General features: G+C 30.2%; 1 protein-coding gene across 1 annotated transcript; it reads right to left on the reverse strand.

The window, feature by feature from the left end:
• Nucleotides 1-9,959: 9,959 nt before the first annotated feature.
• Nucleotides 9,960-12,491, reverse strand: LOC114169438. Its single transcript, XM_028054585.1, has 9 exons — nt 12,333-12,491; nt 11,964-12,231; nt 11,781-11,877; nt 11,219-11,351; nt 10,981-11,135; nt 10,758-10,878; nt 10,492-10,671; nt 10,330-10,407; nt 9,960-10,256 (listed from the first exon to the last, which is right to left on the reverse strand). Exons 1-9 carry the CDS (start codon nt 12,489-12,491, stop codon nt 9,960-9,962), a joined length of 1,488 nt encoding a protein of 495 aa, XP_027910386.1.
• Between the last annotated feature and the right edge of the window lie 1,597 nt (nt 12,492-14,088).

Raw genomic sequence — 14,088 nt, forward strand, 5'->3', positions numbered from 1 at the left:
GAATTACAGTTAAAGATACAATAATTGACAAAGTATAATAATTGGTTAAAGTAAGCTGTATACCTCTTATCAAAGATTTTCAAATATTTCTTTGTAAACCACATTGGTAGTTGTATTGGTTACTTTTCCATCTTCATCCAGAATTAAAATTTTTAGTCCTTGCTTTGTTGTGACTCTAGAAATTGCTACGTACAATTGTCCATGAGTAAAAACTGGGCGAGGAAGATAAAGTCCAACTTTAGAAAGAGTTTGTCCTTGACTTTTGTTTATTGTCATTGCAAAGCATAAGGATATTGGAAATTGCCTCCTTTGAAATTTAAACGGGATGCTGGAATCAGAAGGTGTCAAGTTCATTCTTGGAATGAAAATTTTGTCACCAACATTTTTCCCTGTTATGACAGTAGCAGAGATAACATTCTTTCCCAAATCATTAACTTGCAACCTTGTACCATTGCAAAGACCATTTGCTTGATCAATATTTCTCAAAAGCATAATTGGTACGCCAACTTTCAATTTAATCCTATGATTTGGAATTCCTGAACATTTGATATCATTTAGAAACTCTTGAGTAAACCACTCACCTTGAATTTCTTGATCATCATCAGATTGGCAAGGAGTGTCTGAACTTAAATAAATTTGTTCTTCACCAGGAATCAAAGATAAAATGAAGTCATTTACTTGTTCAACACTATCAATTGTAGGGCAAAGTATAGCACCATCATCAAAGAAGGCAGGATTCATGATATTTTCAATTAGACCACCATAAACAAATTTCACTAAAGAAAGTAAAGGTGTTTCACTTTCTGGAATTAGAAGATCTGTTGGTATTGAAATGTTGGCTTCACCACTTTCATTGAAATTCATATTTCCATCTCCAATTTTAAGAATCCAATCAGCAAATTCTTTTATATGTATTGCACTTTCATTAGAAACAGCACATTTTAACCTCATGTTTTGTGATAGCCTAAGAACTGTGCAATATTGCCACAAATCAGAGTAATTAATTGCTGAATTCACAATATCATACCTTGATCCCTTTCTTACTACTGGCAAGATTTGTCTAAAATCACCACCCAAGACAACAACCTTTCCACCAAATAGTTTGTCAGCATTATCTTTATTTGTAGCTCTCATAATGTCTCTCAATGTTCTATCAAAAGCTTGGAAACATAACTTATTCATCATAGGAGCTTCATCCCATATGATAAGTTTTGTTTCCATCAATAGTTTAGCACGAAGACTTCTTTGACTGATGTTGCACGTTCATTCATCATTGATTGCTAGTGGTATGCAAAAAGTAGAATGAGCAGTTTTACCTCCAGGAAGCAATAAAGATGCAATACCGCTTGAAGCTACATTAAGCGCAATCATTCCCTTTGCTCTAACAGCAGCTGACAAAAGTTTCCACAAATATGTTTTTCCAGTCCCACCATAACCATATAAGAAAAAAAAATTTCCTACATCTGAATTCACTGCTGTCATAATTCTTTTATAAACCTGTAGTTGCTCATTAGTGATTGACTGCAATAGAGAGTGATGTAGCTTCTCCATTTCTTCTTTATCATAATTCAATTCATCAATAATGAACCTGTTATTAAATTTGAATGAATGACACAAATCAGGTTGAGGAAGGGAACTATAATCTGTTAAAGATCGCCCATTGGAGTTTAGAAGTTCTTCTACTTCTAGAAGACACAGATTGTGTAAATCATGTTCTTCCATTTGAAAACCTAAAAAAAAAAATAACATGTCATGAATAAAAAAATATGGAATAAAGAATGGAGATTATTTATATTTACTACCTGGTATGTTCAAGTGTTTCCTTCTTTGGTATAGGATACCATCTGCCAATAAATTCCAAGTTGCATCCCAAACAACTTTTGGCTTTGACATTGTATTCATGATTAACAAAGACACAAATAATCTTCTAAGTTGATTTCCAGATGCAAGATGGCTAGCCTCTTTAATAGCATCAATGAATTCTTTGTCATCTGCCAATAATCCCAATTCCTGGCAAGCCTCTTGGTATGTAGAGAATGTTTTACCATTAATTGTCTTTATACTATCATGATTAATACAACCTTTTTGTTTTGTCAGTAAGATTCTCATGTAATAGCATTCACCCGATCCTGGAGGAACATATGTCAGTCTTCCAATACTATAACCCTGCTTTCTTGGTTTCCATTTCCTTTGTTGAGACATCCAAACAAACTTTGTTGGAAATTCAGCATAGGTCAAGTTCCTTCCTTCCTCATATTTTTTGTTAGCTTCAAACCAAGCTAGAAACATGGTATTGATGTTGTCATTCCTCTCCAATACATCATCAATTCTATCATCATCTTTAAACAAAGCTGTCTGCTGATCTTGTAGGTGAAAAGTTAAACGCTGAACAGTAGGCCATCTATGATGGATATCAAATCCAAAAATTCTCCAAACTGCTTCACATGGAGATAAATATCTACAAAAATCTCATCAACAATATGGACTTCTGTAGAATCATTGTCTTTTTCTGTAATTTTCATTGTGGCTCTATCAGGACCTTTGTTGACGTATTTGAACAAATACTTGATTGAGTTTGATTTGTTGCAATATTCTGTATTAACATGAGCTTGATATCTCATTAAGAGAAGATGACTATAAGGCACAACATTTCCATTACCTAATTTATGTCCATTTTTCAACACAAATAAACCATCATCTCTACGCCTATATACAGGATATCCATCCTCATCAATTGTAGTTTTATGTCTAAACTTTTTAGGAAAAAATTTCGAACACCGACCTTCTTTCATGCATGGTGAGTTGAATCTAGCAGCTCCGCACGGACCATGTATCATATATGTTTTAACAGCCTTTGAAAGTTTTGGATACAGATCTGGATGAGGAAGTTCAGCAGAGATTACTTTATCTATGTGCTTTGCATTTTCTAACTTGTTTGAGTCACTCAACCATAATAATATATGAGCATGTGGCAGACCTCTCTTCTGAAATTCAACTGTATACATACCTATAATTTGAAGATAATAATTATACAAAACAATTTTAGGTAAAAAATCAGAATGATGGAAATGTAGTTTCTGTACCTGCATTGACTTTGCCAAAGAAATTATTCTTCTTGAAATCTGTCATCATTTGATCTAATTTCATTTTAAAAACTCTACAAACAATGTCTGGCCTATCTGAAGCAGTTAGACCTCGTGATTTTACAAAATCAAGAATTTCAGGCCAATTGACAGAGGAATGAAACATGTATGAGTTTCATGTAGTCTTGTCAACTGACCACAAACTTTCTTGACAATGATGTCTCTTCCTACATCTAAAGTGCTCAAATCACCAACTATCAATGTTGCGACTTCATCTGCTATTGGGGTATTGTATACTCTAGGATCTTTACAGCGATGTCTAAATAACCTCAATCCAAAATCTGATTGATCATCATCATGTATCAAATCTCTTACTCTTTTGAATGATTGAGCAAGAACATTGTGTTTGTCAATCATGCTTTTCAAATCTTCTATCAATGATTTATCAAATATGGATTGTTTTATATCAGACCTGTAAAATTACAAAAGTATAAATAATATAAACAATGATTCATAAAAAAAATAATAAAGTATGTAGGCATACCCAAAATGACTAACTCTGTTTGTTGTTTCATTTTTTGTGTCATAAATATATAGTTGTGCAAATTTTGGACTTGATCCTTTATCGGGCAATAAACTTCCTATGCGATGGTAATTTTTACCACTAAGAATAAACTGAGGAGGACCACATCCATCATTGATTGAGGAATGAATCTTCGCACCAATTGATGTAAATGAGAACATGTTGTTGTAGCTTCTTATGTACTGTAAGAAATGTTGGCTTGTAGTATCTTCACCTTTCAACAACTTTTGAAGCAATTGAGGAGGTTTCTTTAACAATGGAAGTTGGACTTTTCCCTTTTGACAACAAAGAGAAAAATCAACTTGTTTTAATCTTTTGCATTTATCAGATCTTTCTTCGTACCACAATTGAGCTTGACAATAGGGACACTCAATGGAACAGTCCCCTACATCAACATGTGCTAAGTACATAAAAAAATATGTTATTAATTAAAAGACTTTTATATTTATATGTACAATATAATAATATAAATTGGGTAAAAAGTTGTATTCAACCTTGAACTTCAGCTCTAGAATACAAATCAGAGTAGAAATGCCCAATAAGATAACGTGATATAAAATAAATAAACAATTAATAATAAAGTTAAACAAAAAAATATTAATCTATTTTTTATAGTCAAGCATTATTGATTACCATGATTCTCATCTTCTTCAGAATTGTTGTCAAAATCCAATATCTTTGAAATAGGTGTAATAACATCATGAAGAGAAGGCTGCCCCAATTTTACAGCTTCTAAATATTGAGATGATTGACTTGATATTGCACTGGTATAGGATTGTAGCTTACATATGTCTAAATATTGAATTAAGCATTAGCAAAATGAAATTGTAACACTAAAAGTAATTAAAGTATTCAAAATACCAGCAAATTACCATGACTTTGGTTCTGTTCGACATCAAAAAGATTAACAACTTCAGAATAAGAAGAAGAAGCCACAGAAGCAGGAATGAAGGTGCTACCAGCAAATTCTTGATCTAAAATTACGTATAAAATGATGATATATTAGTTTCAAACTTGGATTGAATTAACAGAAACTTGGAATACAATTTGGATTGTTACCTTTGTTGTTAATGTTGGTCTTGTGCAAAATTGGACCATTGGTGATTTCAATTGAATTACAAACAATTCCAGATCCAATGGAGGTAGAACCATGAATTTCTTTACATGAAATGTTAGAAAATATTAATAATACAAAAACTATTAAAGGAATTGAAATAAAGATAAAATAATATCAGATTTATCAGGCCTATTATTACTTTTTTCTGCAATCTTCTGATCCCTAATAACTTTCCTTCTAGCTCGTGCATTCTTATAATTACGTTGGTCAATGTCTGCAAAAAAAAATTATCCACTTTAAATTACAAATATTACATTAACTATAAAGATGAATGACACATTCTGCCTTTCAACTTCATTGTTGGGAATTTCAGTGAACAAAACTTACCACGACATGTCAACTCCAACAATGGCTTTCTATTTGAAGATTGAATTGCTTGAGCATGTAGGTTTCTATCTTCACTGATAGTAAAGGAGTTGTTGATAGTTGGAGTAATATTTTCATTCCATACTGCTAAAATGGTTCAAACTGTTAAACTTTAGCAGTAATAGATGAAGTTTATTTGAAATAAAATTGTTAAACAATGTAATCCAAACTGTTAAAATAATTGCAATCCAAGTAATAAAATAATTGGATCTGTTGCATCTTTTTTATGAATACCTAAAAAGAATATTAAAAGGTGTAGATAGTGATTACAAAAATCTGTATAATGAGAAAAAGGTTTTAACAACAAATGAATACCTCAAGAAATTTATTTTACCTGAGGAGTTCATCATCATATTTGAAATATTTGTTGACAAAATGCTCTTCCTTTTTCTTCTTCCATTTGTTGATAGATTTCCATCCATTTGTTTATGTTTGTTTATGCATACAATTGTTGTTATGCATACACTATTCTATTTCCAGAAGTTTATACATACCCTTGCTGTTTTGTTTGTTTACATAGTGAAGAGAAGTTGAAAAAAAATAAACATTTTGTTGGAGGATGTGTTGAATATAAAGGGACATAGTCAGTTTTCCACGCTGAATATTCCTAAGGTAGATAATGTAAGTACAATCTTTTTATAAAAAAGAACAACCAAGTCACTAATATGGAAACTGTAACTTTTGATGAATATCTGTGACAGCGTACCTTTTGATATCCAATGTCCAAATTCATGATTTGCAGACACTGATATGCTTCTGTTCAGACTTTGCATCTGTGCTATAATACCTTATTGGACCAACACATAAGTACTATGCTTGATAATAGTCAACCATAAAAGTAGAAATTTGTTTATACATTTACTTTAAAATGAAAGTAATGGAAATAATTCTTGAATCATTCATGAAAGAAAAAGAATGAAAGCTTAATGTAATTTATTGGCAAGAAGTTTTAAGAACAAATGAATAACTCAAAAAGTTTATTTTACCTGAGGAGTTAATCATCATATTTGAAATATTTGTTCACACAATGGTCTTTCTTTTTCTTCTTGCATTTGTTGATAGATTTGCAGCAATTTGTTTATGTTTGTTTATGCATACAATTGTTTTTATGCATACATTGTTATGTTTCCAGAAGTTTATACATAGACTTGATGTTTTGTTTGTTTAGACATTGAAGAGAAGTACAATAAAATAAACATTTTGTTGGAGGATGTGTTCAATATAAAGGGACATAGTCATTTTTACACGCTGAATATTCCTAAGGTAGATAATGTAACTACCATCTTTTTATAAAAAAGAACAACAAAGTCACTAATATGGAAACTGTAACTTTTGATGAATATCTGGAACAGCGTACCTGTTGATATGCAATGTCCAAATTCATGATTTGCAAACACTGATATGCTTCTGTTCAAACTTTGCATCTGTGCCATAATACCTCTTTCGACCAACAAATAAGCACTATGATTGATAATAGTCAACCATAAAAGTACAAATTTGTTTCTACATTGACTTTACAATGAAAGAATTTTTGAATCATTCATGAAAGAAAAAGAATGTCAGCTTAATGTAATTTAAATTGTCCTTTGATAAAAAATGAATACACGTGTTGTTCAACTTTTTAAAACATAAATACAGTACAACTTTGAGAGTAACAAATTAAATTTATTTCATTGAATTGTTTTCAGATAGTATTACAATACAAAGATAACAGAATTATAATGTTGGTATTACAATACAAAGATACTATTACATTTACAACTTCAATTCCGTGTTATAAATTTGGTTAAATAATTAGTTTTCTTAATAATTTTGATTGATACAAATGAATATTCTTTGTATAACATTAATATTAAAATAAATCTAAGTTGTAATGATGTTTTTTTCATAAATATATATAAAATTAATACATAACTATAAAAAATATTTTGAAACATGAAAATAAGTAAAATAAAAGTAAGTAAAATATTAAAGTTCAACAAAATTAACATACGGATAATACTTATAGATATAGCTTCTACTTATTAGAAGCAACAAAATGACGATAGATAGTCTTACAAACCAAAACAAAGCAAACTTGCTTCAAAGTGAAAACCAAAAACATAAATGCCACCTAAAGTTCATAAAAGAGAAGTAAAATATTAAAAGCTAAACTCTTTTTTGACATAGACTTTTATCTTCTTCTTTCTCATTTGGTTGTGAGCTGCAAAGACAATAACATCCCCTTCTTTCAACCGATTGAATATGCAAAAGTCCTTCCATCCCTTTCCAATCTTAGTGGACTTCTTAGGTGAATTACGCACCAAAAGCTTACACTGAACAATGCATGTGTTGGTCGATCCCTGCAATTCCAACCTCTTGAATCTACGTTTGCGAACATAAGCTGCAAAGTCAGTTGGTAGGTCCTGCAAAAAATTAATAGTTAAATAAATAAAAACTTCTATGAAGTGGATAGAATATAAAAAATAATATAAAAGTAAATTGTTCACCAGATGGCTAGCTTGGCTTTGAGATTTTGTCAATTTCACTGTAAAAAACTGTTTTGATCGCAATCGATGTATGTTTGTGAGAAATTTGGCGGCAGTTGATATTGCAATCATGCCGGAGAATACAGTAATTTGAAATGTTGAGTTTCCAACATATCTGAATATGATTTGATGGATATGCTGCAATTTATAAAAAACTCTTAGGGTAGACCAACCATCAGTCAACAATGGATTATTAACATCCATATTATAAGTTAACTGATGGCGATTCCCTTTAATATCTTCCAACTGCCAAACAGGTCCTAATTCTTTAGCAAACATAGCAACAAACATACGATCAACATGACCGAACTCCTAAAATTCCAATGGTCAACAAAGAAAAAATAGGGTCAATAAAATTTGAAAAAATGACTGTAATAAACTGAATGTAAGGAAATATTAAACTGATAATGAAAGAAAGACAGAGAATACGTCAGATATACAACAAAGTAAAAAAAAACTTTGCTTACGGAAGTAGAATTTTGAAAATTTAAACTATTATTGGAAACTTAAAATTTTTTGATAAGACAAAAAAGTTTTGTAACGAAGAAGAAAAAAAATTGAAATATAAAAAGCAAAAAGAGATGCATGTTTGATGAAAGAAGAAACAGTTAGACAGAGATGAAAAGTGAAGAAAAGTTTTGATTTTTATGTAAAAAAACAAAAAAAGCATAGATTTAAACCATTATAAAGTAAAGTTTTGATTTTTATGTAAAAAAACAAAAAAAAATAAGGGTTTGAAGACTGTTTCAAAAATGAATGGTTGAATGTTGAAAAAAAATTTACAGTGCATTTGAAAGGGCTCATTTTGAAGAACGAACATATATTTCAAGTTCTTGTAAACAAAACATACCTGATTATGAACAAAATGCATTGTAGTGAACCTTCCTAAGGTTATTCTAGCAGGCACAGGGACAGAGGTATCCATGGAGAGTGAAGGAGAGGTATCCATGAACGGTGAAGGAAAGTGACCGTTCTGTTTGGTTGATGGATAATGAACAAAACTTGATGGATACTCAACAGTTTTATACATACCAAACACTGTTTCAAATTCTATTTACTTAACCAATAAAATTTATTTCTTTAATGCTTTCGTATCTATAAATTAACAATTCAAAATAAAGATTAAATAAAGAACATTAAATGAAGTTTAAAGAGTCATATAAAAATTAAGGCCAATATAATGTTAAAAATAAAATAATATAAACTTTAAAAAATTAAAAGAATAAAGATTAAATTAAAAAAAACAATTTGTAAGTTTAAAGAGTAATATCAAAATTTACGTAAAATAAAATATTAAAAAATATATAATGTCCAATTTTTAAAAAATTAAAAAATTAAAAAAATTAGAAATTTATAGATGTTGCTAATTATAATTAATAGTTGAAAGAATAATACAAAAAATTTAAATACATCAAATAATAAATAAATAATATTTAATACAAATTTCAAATATTAAACATTCTTTAATTAGTGATCAAATTTAAATTTCGAAACAAAAGTAAAAATTAGAATTTCAAACAACAATACAAATGGATAATAATCAATAAAATGCTAGTTCTTGTATTCATGGATTACAAAAGAAAAAATTACAAATAAATTCGTTCCAAAAAATGAAATAAATTAATTCATGGTGTAAATTTTCAATGAATGACGGATTTTGTTTTGGTTAATTAGAATTAGAATTCAAAAATTTATTGTGTTCAGAAATGATTTTTAAATAATAAAATGTACTCAAAACATGCAGTATAGAGCAAACTTAATCTGTTTGATGTAGCTAGCATGATAGTGTAGTTGACAAAATAAATAATATCAACACATTCAGATTTAGCTAGCAAAATATAACGATGTTTACAAATCAACACAAAAAAAAACATAAATACTATAGGTATGTAACCTGAAAAATATATTTACGCATAATTGATTGATAACATTGAAATGTAAAGAAATGCTGAAAGACTAAAATCTTTTAAAACAAAATACAAATAGAAATACAATACAATTCCTTTGATGTAGCTAGCATGATTAAGATGTTGATAATAGAAAATAATATCAACACAGTTTGACTCTGCTAGCAAATTGTGAATGCACAAATAAAAAGTCAATCCTGTTCAGCAATAAGTAATATAATTGATAAATAAATAAAGAGAAACTTCAAGTCAATGTTTTGGAAATGATAACTTAAGAACAACAAAACATATTGGTCATGAGTATCAGCAAATGTTTTCCAAAAAATAAAACATAACCAAGATAAAAACACAAATAAAGTCTAGTACAAATTTCATTCACTTTTCAATCTTGATGTTCTTCTTCAACATCTTGACTGGGATCTTCTTGTTCTCTTGAGCCGTAGATCGATTCTGCCTTTTAATTGCCGGGACACGTGCTTTGGTAGCCAAATCAAAGCTAAGATTATCCAGATGAGATGATTCTTTATGGGTTAAGTCATCATTTTCAACATCAATTAAAGGTTGATTGACCAAAGCTTCCTCTGTAGAAACAGGGCTTGATTCTATAGTGTTCAAATGATCACTTACAGGCTCAACATCAGTTGATTCTTCAGTGAATTTGAGCAGCAAATCCTAAAAATAAACTTGAAAAAGTTAGCATATAAAAACATTTAGAAAAATAAGTATAGTTGTAATATTAACATACCTCTGCAATGGTATCAGGTGCAATCTCATTTGTAATCTGCTTAAATTTACTTTCTTCTTCATTTGCAGAGTATACATCCTAACAAATATAGTAAAGTCAAAAAATAGTAAAAATAAAACTACATATATGAAAAAATATAAACAGAAATAAATCAGATCTTACCAAAGACTTAAGTTCAACATCAGTAAAGCTTTCAATGATTTTTTCATCCATGCAGACTTTTTTAACTCTAAATGATTGGTCAAATTTGCTATTATAATCATTCTTGCACTCAACTTTGAACAGATAGGTCTTATCAATGAGGACTTCAAACTCTTTAGGCAAGTTACCAGCAGCAGTGTTCTATAAAAAGAAGTAGAAATGCAAATGATTGAAATGAATGAAAAATAATTTCATCATGATTTATTTCAATATATAGGATACTTAACCTTGTCTTGTAAGTCAAGAATATCAGAGCATGATTTCTTCAACATTGCACTTGCATCACGATCAAATACAACAAAAGTTGTAGAATCAGTAGCATCAATTACACAAAGTCTAAGTTTAAACCTAAGCAAAGAAAAATACAACATTAGTTATTTATACAAATATGTCTATCAGTAAAATTAGAAAAATTACAGAAAAAATAATTATGAAGATTAATAATATTACCTAGGTGTAACCTTAATGACATGTTTGTTACATTTCTCACAAAAAAACATTTTGGAGTCAGGATAAACAGCTTTGTTGCAGATACATGTTGTGTACCACCAATCATCATGATCTAGAACATGTTTGATAGTAGCCTTCACTACAAAAGTACTTTCCTGGAACATAAATAATGCAACAATATAAAGCACAGTATTCAAACTAAACAATTTAAATGAAAGAGAGAGGAAAAAAATTTAACCTGTTCAAAATCTTTGAGACCTTCAATTGAGCATCTAGGATGCAGCTTAATGAAATCTTCTTCTAAGCTAACTTTTGAAGACTGACCAAGTTGGGTAAGAGGTTGAGAAGGAGATTCAGTACTATCCCACATCCTACACAAAAAAAAGGCAAATTAAACGAAAATAAAAAAATAAAATAAAAAAAATGCAAAATGTACTTACATTTTTTTCAACTTGGTAGCATCTTCACCATCAAAGTTAAAAATTATCCTCGTATAGTTCATACAGTTTTGAATAGAAACTTTATCTATAAAATATATAAAGATGTCAAACAATTTTTAAAAAAGTTACTCCATTTGTAAAAATATGTCAAAAAGTTAGTTACCTTGGAAGATCTTCACTTTGCAATAATGTAAAGCAATGACAACATATTGATCCTCTCCAGACGAAAGAAATGCATTTAACATATCAACATATTGACCAAATAAAGTACACTCCAGTCGATAACTATTGCATGATGTAAAATTTCGTTAGATAAGAATAATGTTAAACATAAAGTAAAAAGAACAACAATAATCTTACCCATCATATTCAATAAGGATGACATTCATCTTGGTCTTCTTACCACCTTTCTCTAACTCTCTCTCTGTTCCAACACCAGTCAACATTCCAATGACATCTAAAAATATAAAATAAAACAATGAAAAAATATAAAATGAATAAAAATTTTAACGCAAAAAGAAGAAAAAAAATTAATATACTTACTAACTAAGTAATCTGAGTCAAAACCAGGTGCTTGGATGGTTGAAATAGGGGTGTATGCAGTACTAATATTGGGAACTAAGGTAGATTCTACCAAATTGACCTTGGTTCCAAATTGGAAGTTGATCTTATAGGCATGATTTGTAGTTCTATAAGAACCACCATTACATGAAACACTAAAAGACTGAATGGAGTAAACCTTATCCTCTTTGATTTCAGATTGGAATTTGTATATCAGTGTGCGTCTAACAGACGCATGGATTAGGACACCCTGCAAAAAAAGTTTCATATGAAACATTATAATATAACATGGTAAGTAAAAAAATTAACAAAACTAAAAAAATGACGAACGTTTATAGTATGGTATAGTACCTCTTTGTCTTGAAGAACAATCTCCATGGAAAATGGAGATTTTCCTTTTGTGTAATCTTCTACAAACCATAACCTTACAACTCTTGCAACAATATTCCAGCTTTCCTTCTCCGGGTTCAGTTCTTGTAATGACTGGGTTTGTTTTTGCAAAGCAGACATGGTGTAAAGAAAACAGAAAATTAGGCAATAGTGAAGAAAGGATGTCGTGGATAGATGTATTTGTATAGAACATCAAAACATAACAATAGTCTGATGTATTTGTAGACATAAAAAATGAAAAGGAAAATCGTACGCATGCTGTGGTGTTGGTTACACAAATTCAGTAAAAATCGGGATAAGCAACTGTCAAACATATAAAGGGGACAGAAGAAAGAAAAACAACTTTTATGAAATGCATACTATGGTTCATTCAAACCAAAACCATATGCATACTCTGCTTTTGGTTTCCCAAAAAGAGTAAAATGTGGGAAAAGCAAATGGTCAAACATATGAAGAACAGAGAAAAAAACAAAAGCTCTTTTTCACACGGCTCAATGTTTTGGAATAAAAGGAAAATATGGTAGACAGCAAAAGCAAAATAAATGGTGAAGGACATTTAAAAGGAAATAAAGATATTGTTTGAAGGTTTCAAGAAAAACGAAAGAAGACAAACAAAATTATGAAGAGATCACAAAGCTGAAAAAGGAAAGAAGTAACATGATGTAGTCATGTAGCTGCATTGAAGATAAAGGAAAGAAAATGTTAAAAATCAGATCTGTCTAATACTCCTAACCACAAAGGGATTTGAATTGATTAATGTGTTTTTACTAATTTGAGATGAATCTTGGAAAGATCTTTATGTTTTAAAGCTCAATTAATCAATTACACAGTTCTGGGTTAATGGACTGTTTAAATCAATCAAGAAGAATTAAAAGAGAGAAGAAAGAAGCAAGACACACAATTTATACTGGTTCGATTCAAAAAGAATCTACATCCAGTCTTCTCCTAAGTAACACACTTAGGAGGATTCCACTAAACAGAAAGGTTCCAAGAATTACAAGCACACCTATGTAATTCTAACCCCCAAAACCCAAGAACTTGATTCAACAATCAAGAACTCCCCCTAGGAGCAATGCATCCACACAATTGCACCTAGGTCCACACTTCAAACACTGAAGCTACTGTAATCAGAAATACAGAAAACAAAACAAGAAACGAAAACACCTAAGTTGTGCAGATTTGACTTGATGCTCCTTGAATCAAGCAAGATCCATCATGGTAGAATCAACCATCAACTCTTCTTGGATCTGTACTTGAGTTATTGCAGAATCTTCTGAAGCTTTTGTGTCTCTCAGATGGCTCTATCTCAGATGAAGACTGCGTGATCTTTCTAAAATTTTTCAAGCCAAAACAGATTCCAAAACAGCTTTTATACAAAGGTTTTTGCTGTCACTAATTCGATTAGCAATTTACCTAATCGATTATCGTGAGTATATTTTCACTTACTTTGTACAATACTCACAGCTAATCCATTAGTTAAAGAACTAATCATGTGCAGAATTACACAGCAGGCCTGAAATACATTTGAAAAAGAGAAGCTAATTGCCTAATGCATATGCTAACTGGACCAAGCTATGTTTTATCCTAGATCAGTAGACATCATCAAAATTGTTCTTCATTTATGGATGAAAGGCTCCCCCTTTCAACAGAAAAGACCTGATGTTAATTAACTGAGGACTCCAACATAAAATATGGGTAAACCTACATAAAAAAATTA

This window comes from Vigna unguiculata, chromosome 11, assembly GCF_004118075.2.
Source record: "Vigna unguiculata cultivar IT97K-499-35 chromosome 11, ASM411807v1, whole genome shotgun sequence".
NCBI classification, from domain to species: Eukaryota; Viridiplantae; Streptophyta; class Magnoliopsida; order Fabales; family Fabaceae; genus Vigna; species Vigna unguiculata.

What these genes read in the sequence shown, in the direction of transcription:
- LOC114169438 (XM_028054585.1), bottom strand. Translation starts at nt 12,491, where the DNA reads ATGTCTGCTTTGCAAAAACAAACCCAGTCATTACAAGAACTGAACCCG. An exon ending in TGACTCAGATTACTTAGTTA is followed by an intron (nt 11,878 to 11,963) that starts GTAAGTATATTA and finishes TTATATTTTTAG; the next exon opens with ATGTCATTGGAATGTTGACT. An exon ending in GTCATTAAGGTTACACCTAG is followed by an intron (nt 10,879 to 10,980) that starts GTAATATTATTA and finishes TTCTTTGCTTAG; the next exon opens with GTTTAAACTTAGACTTTGTG.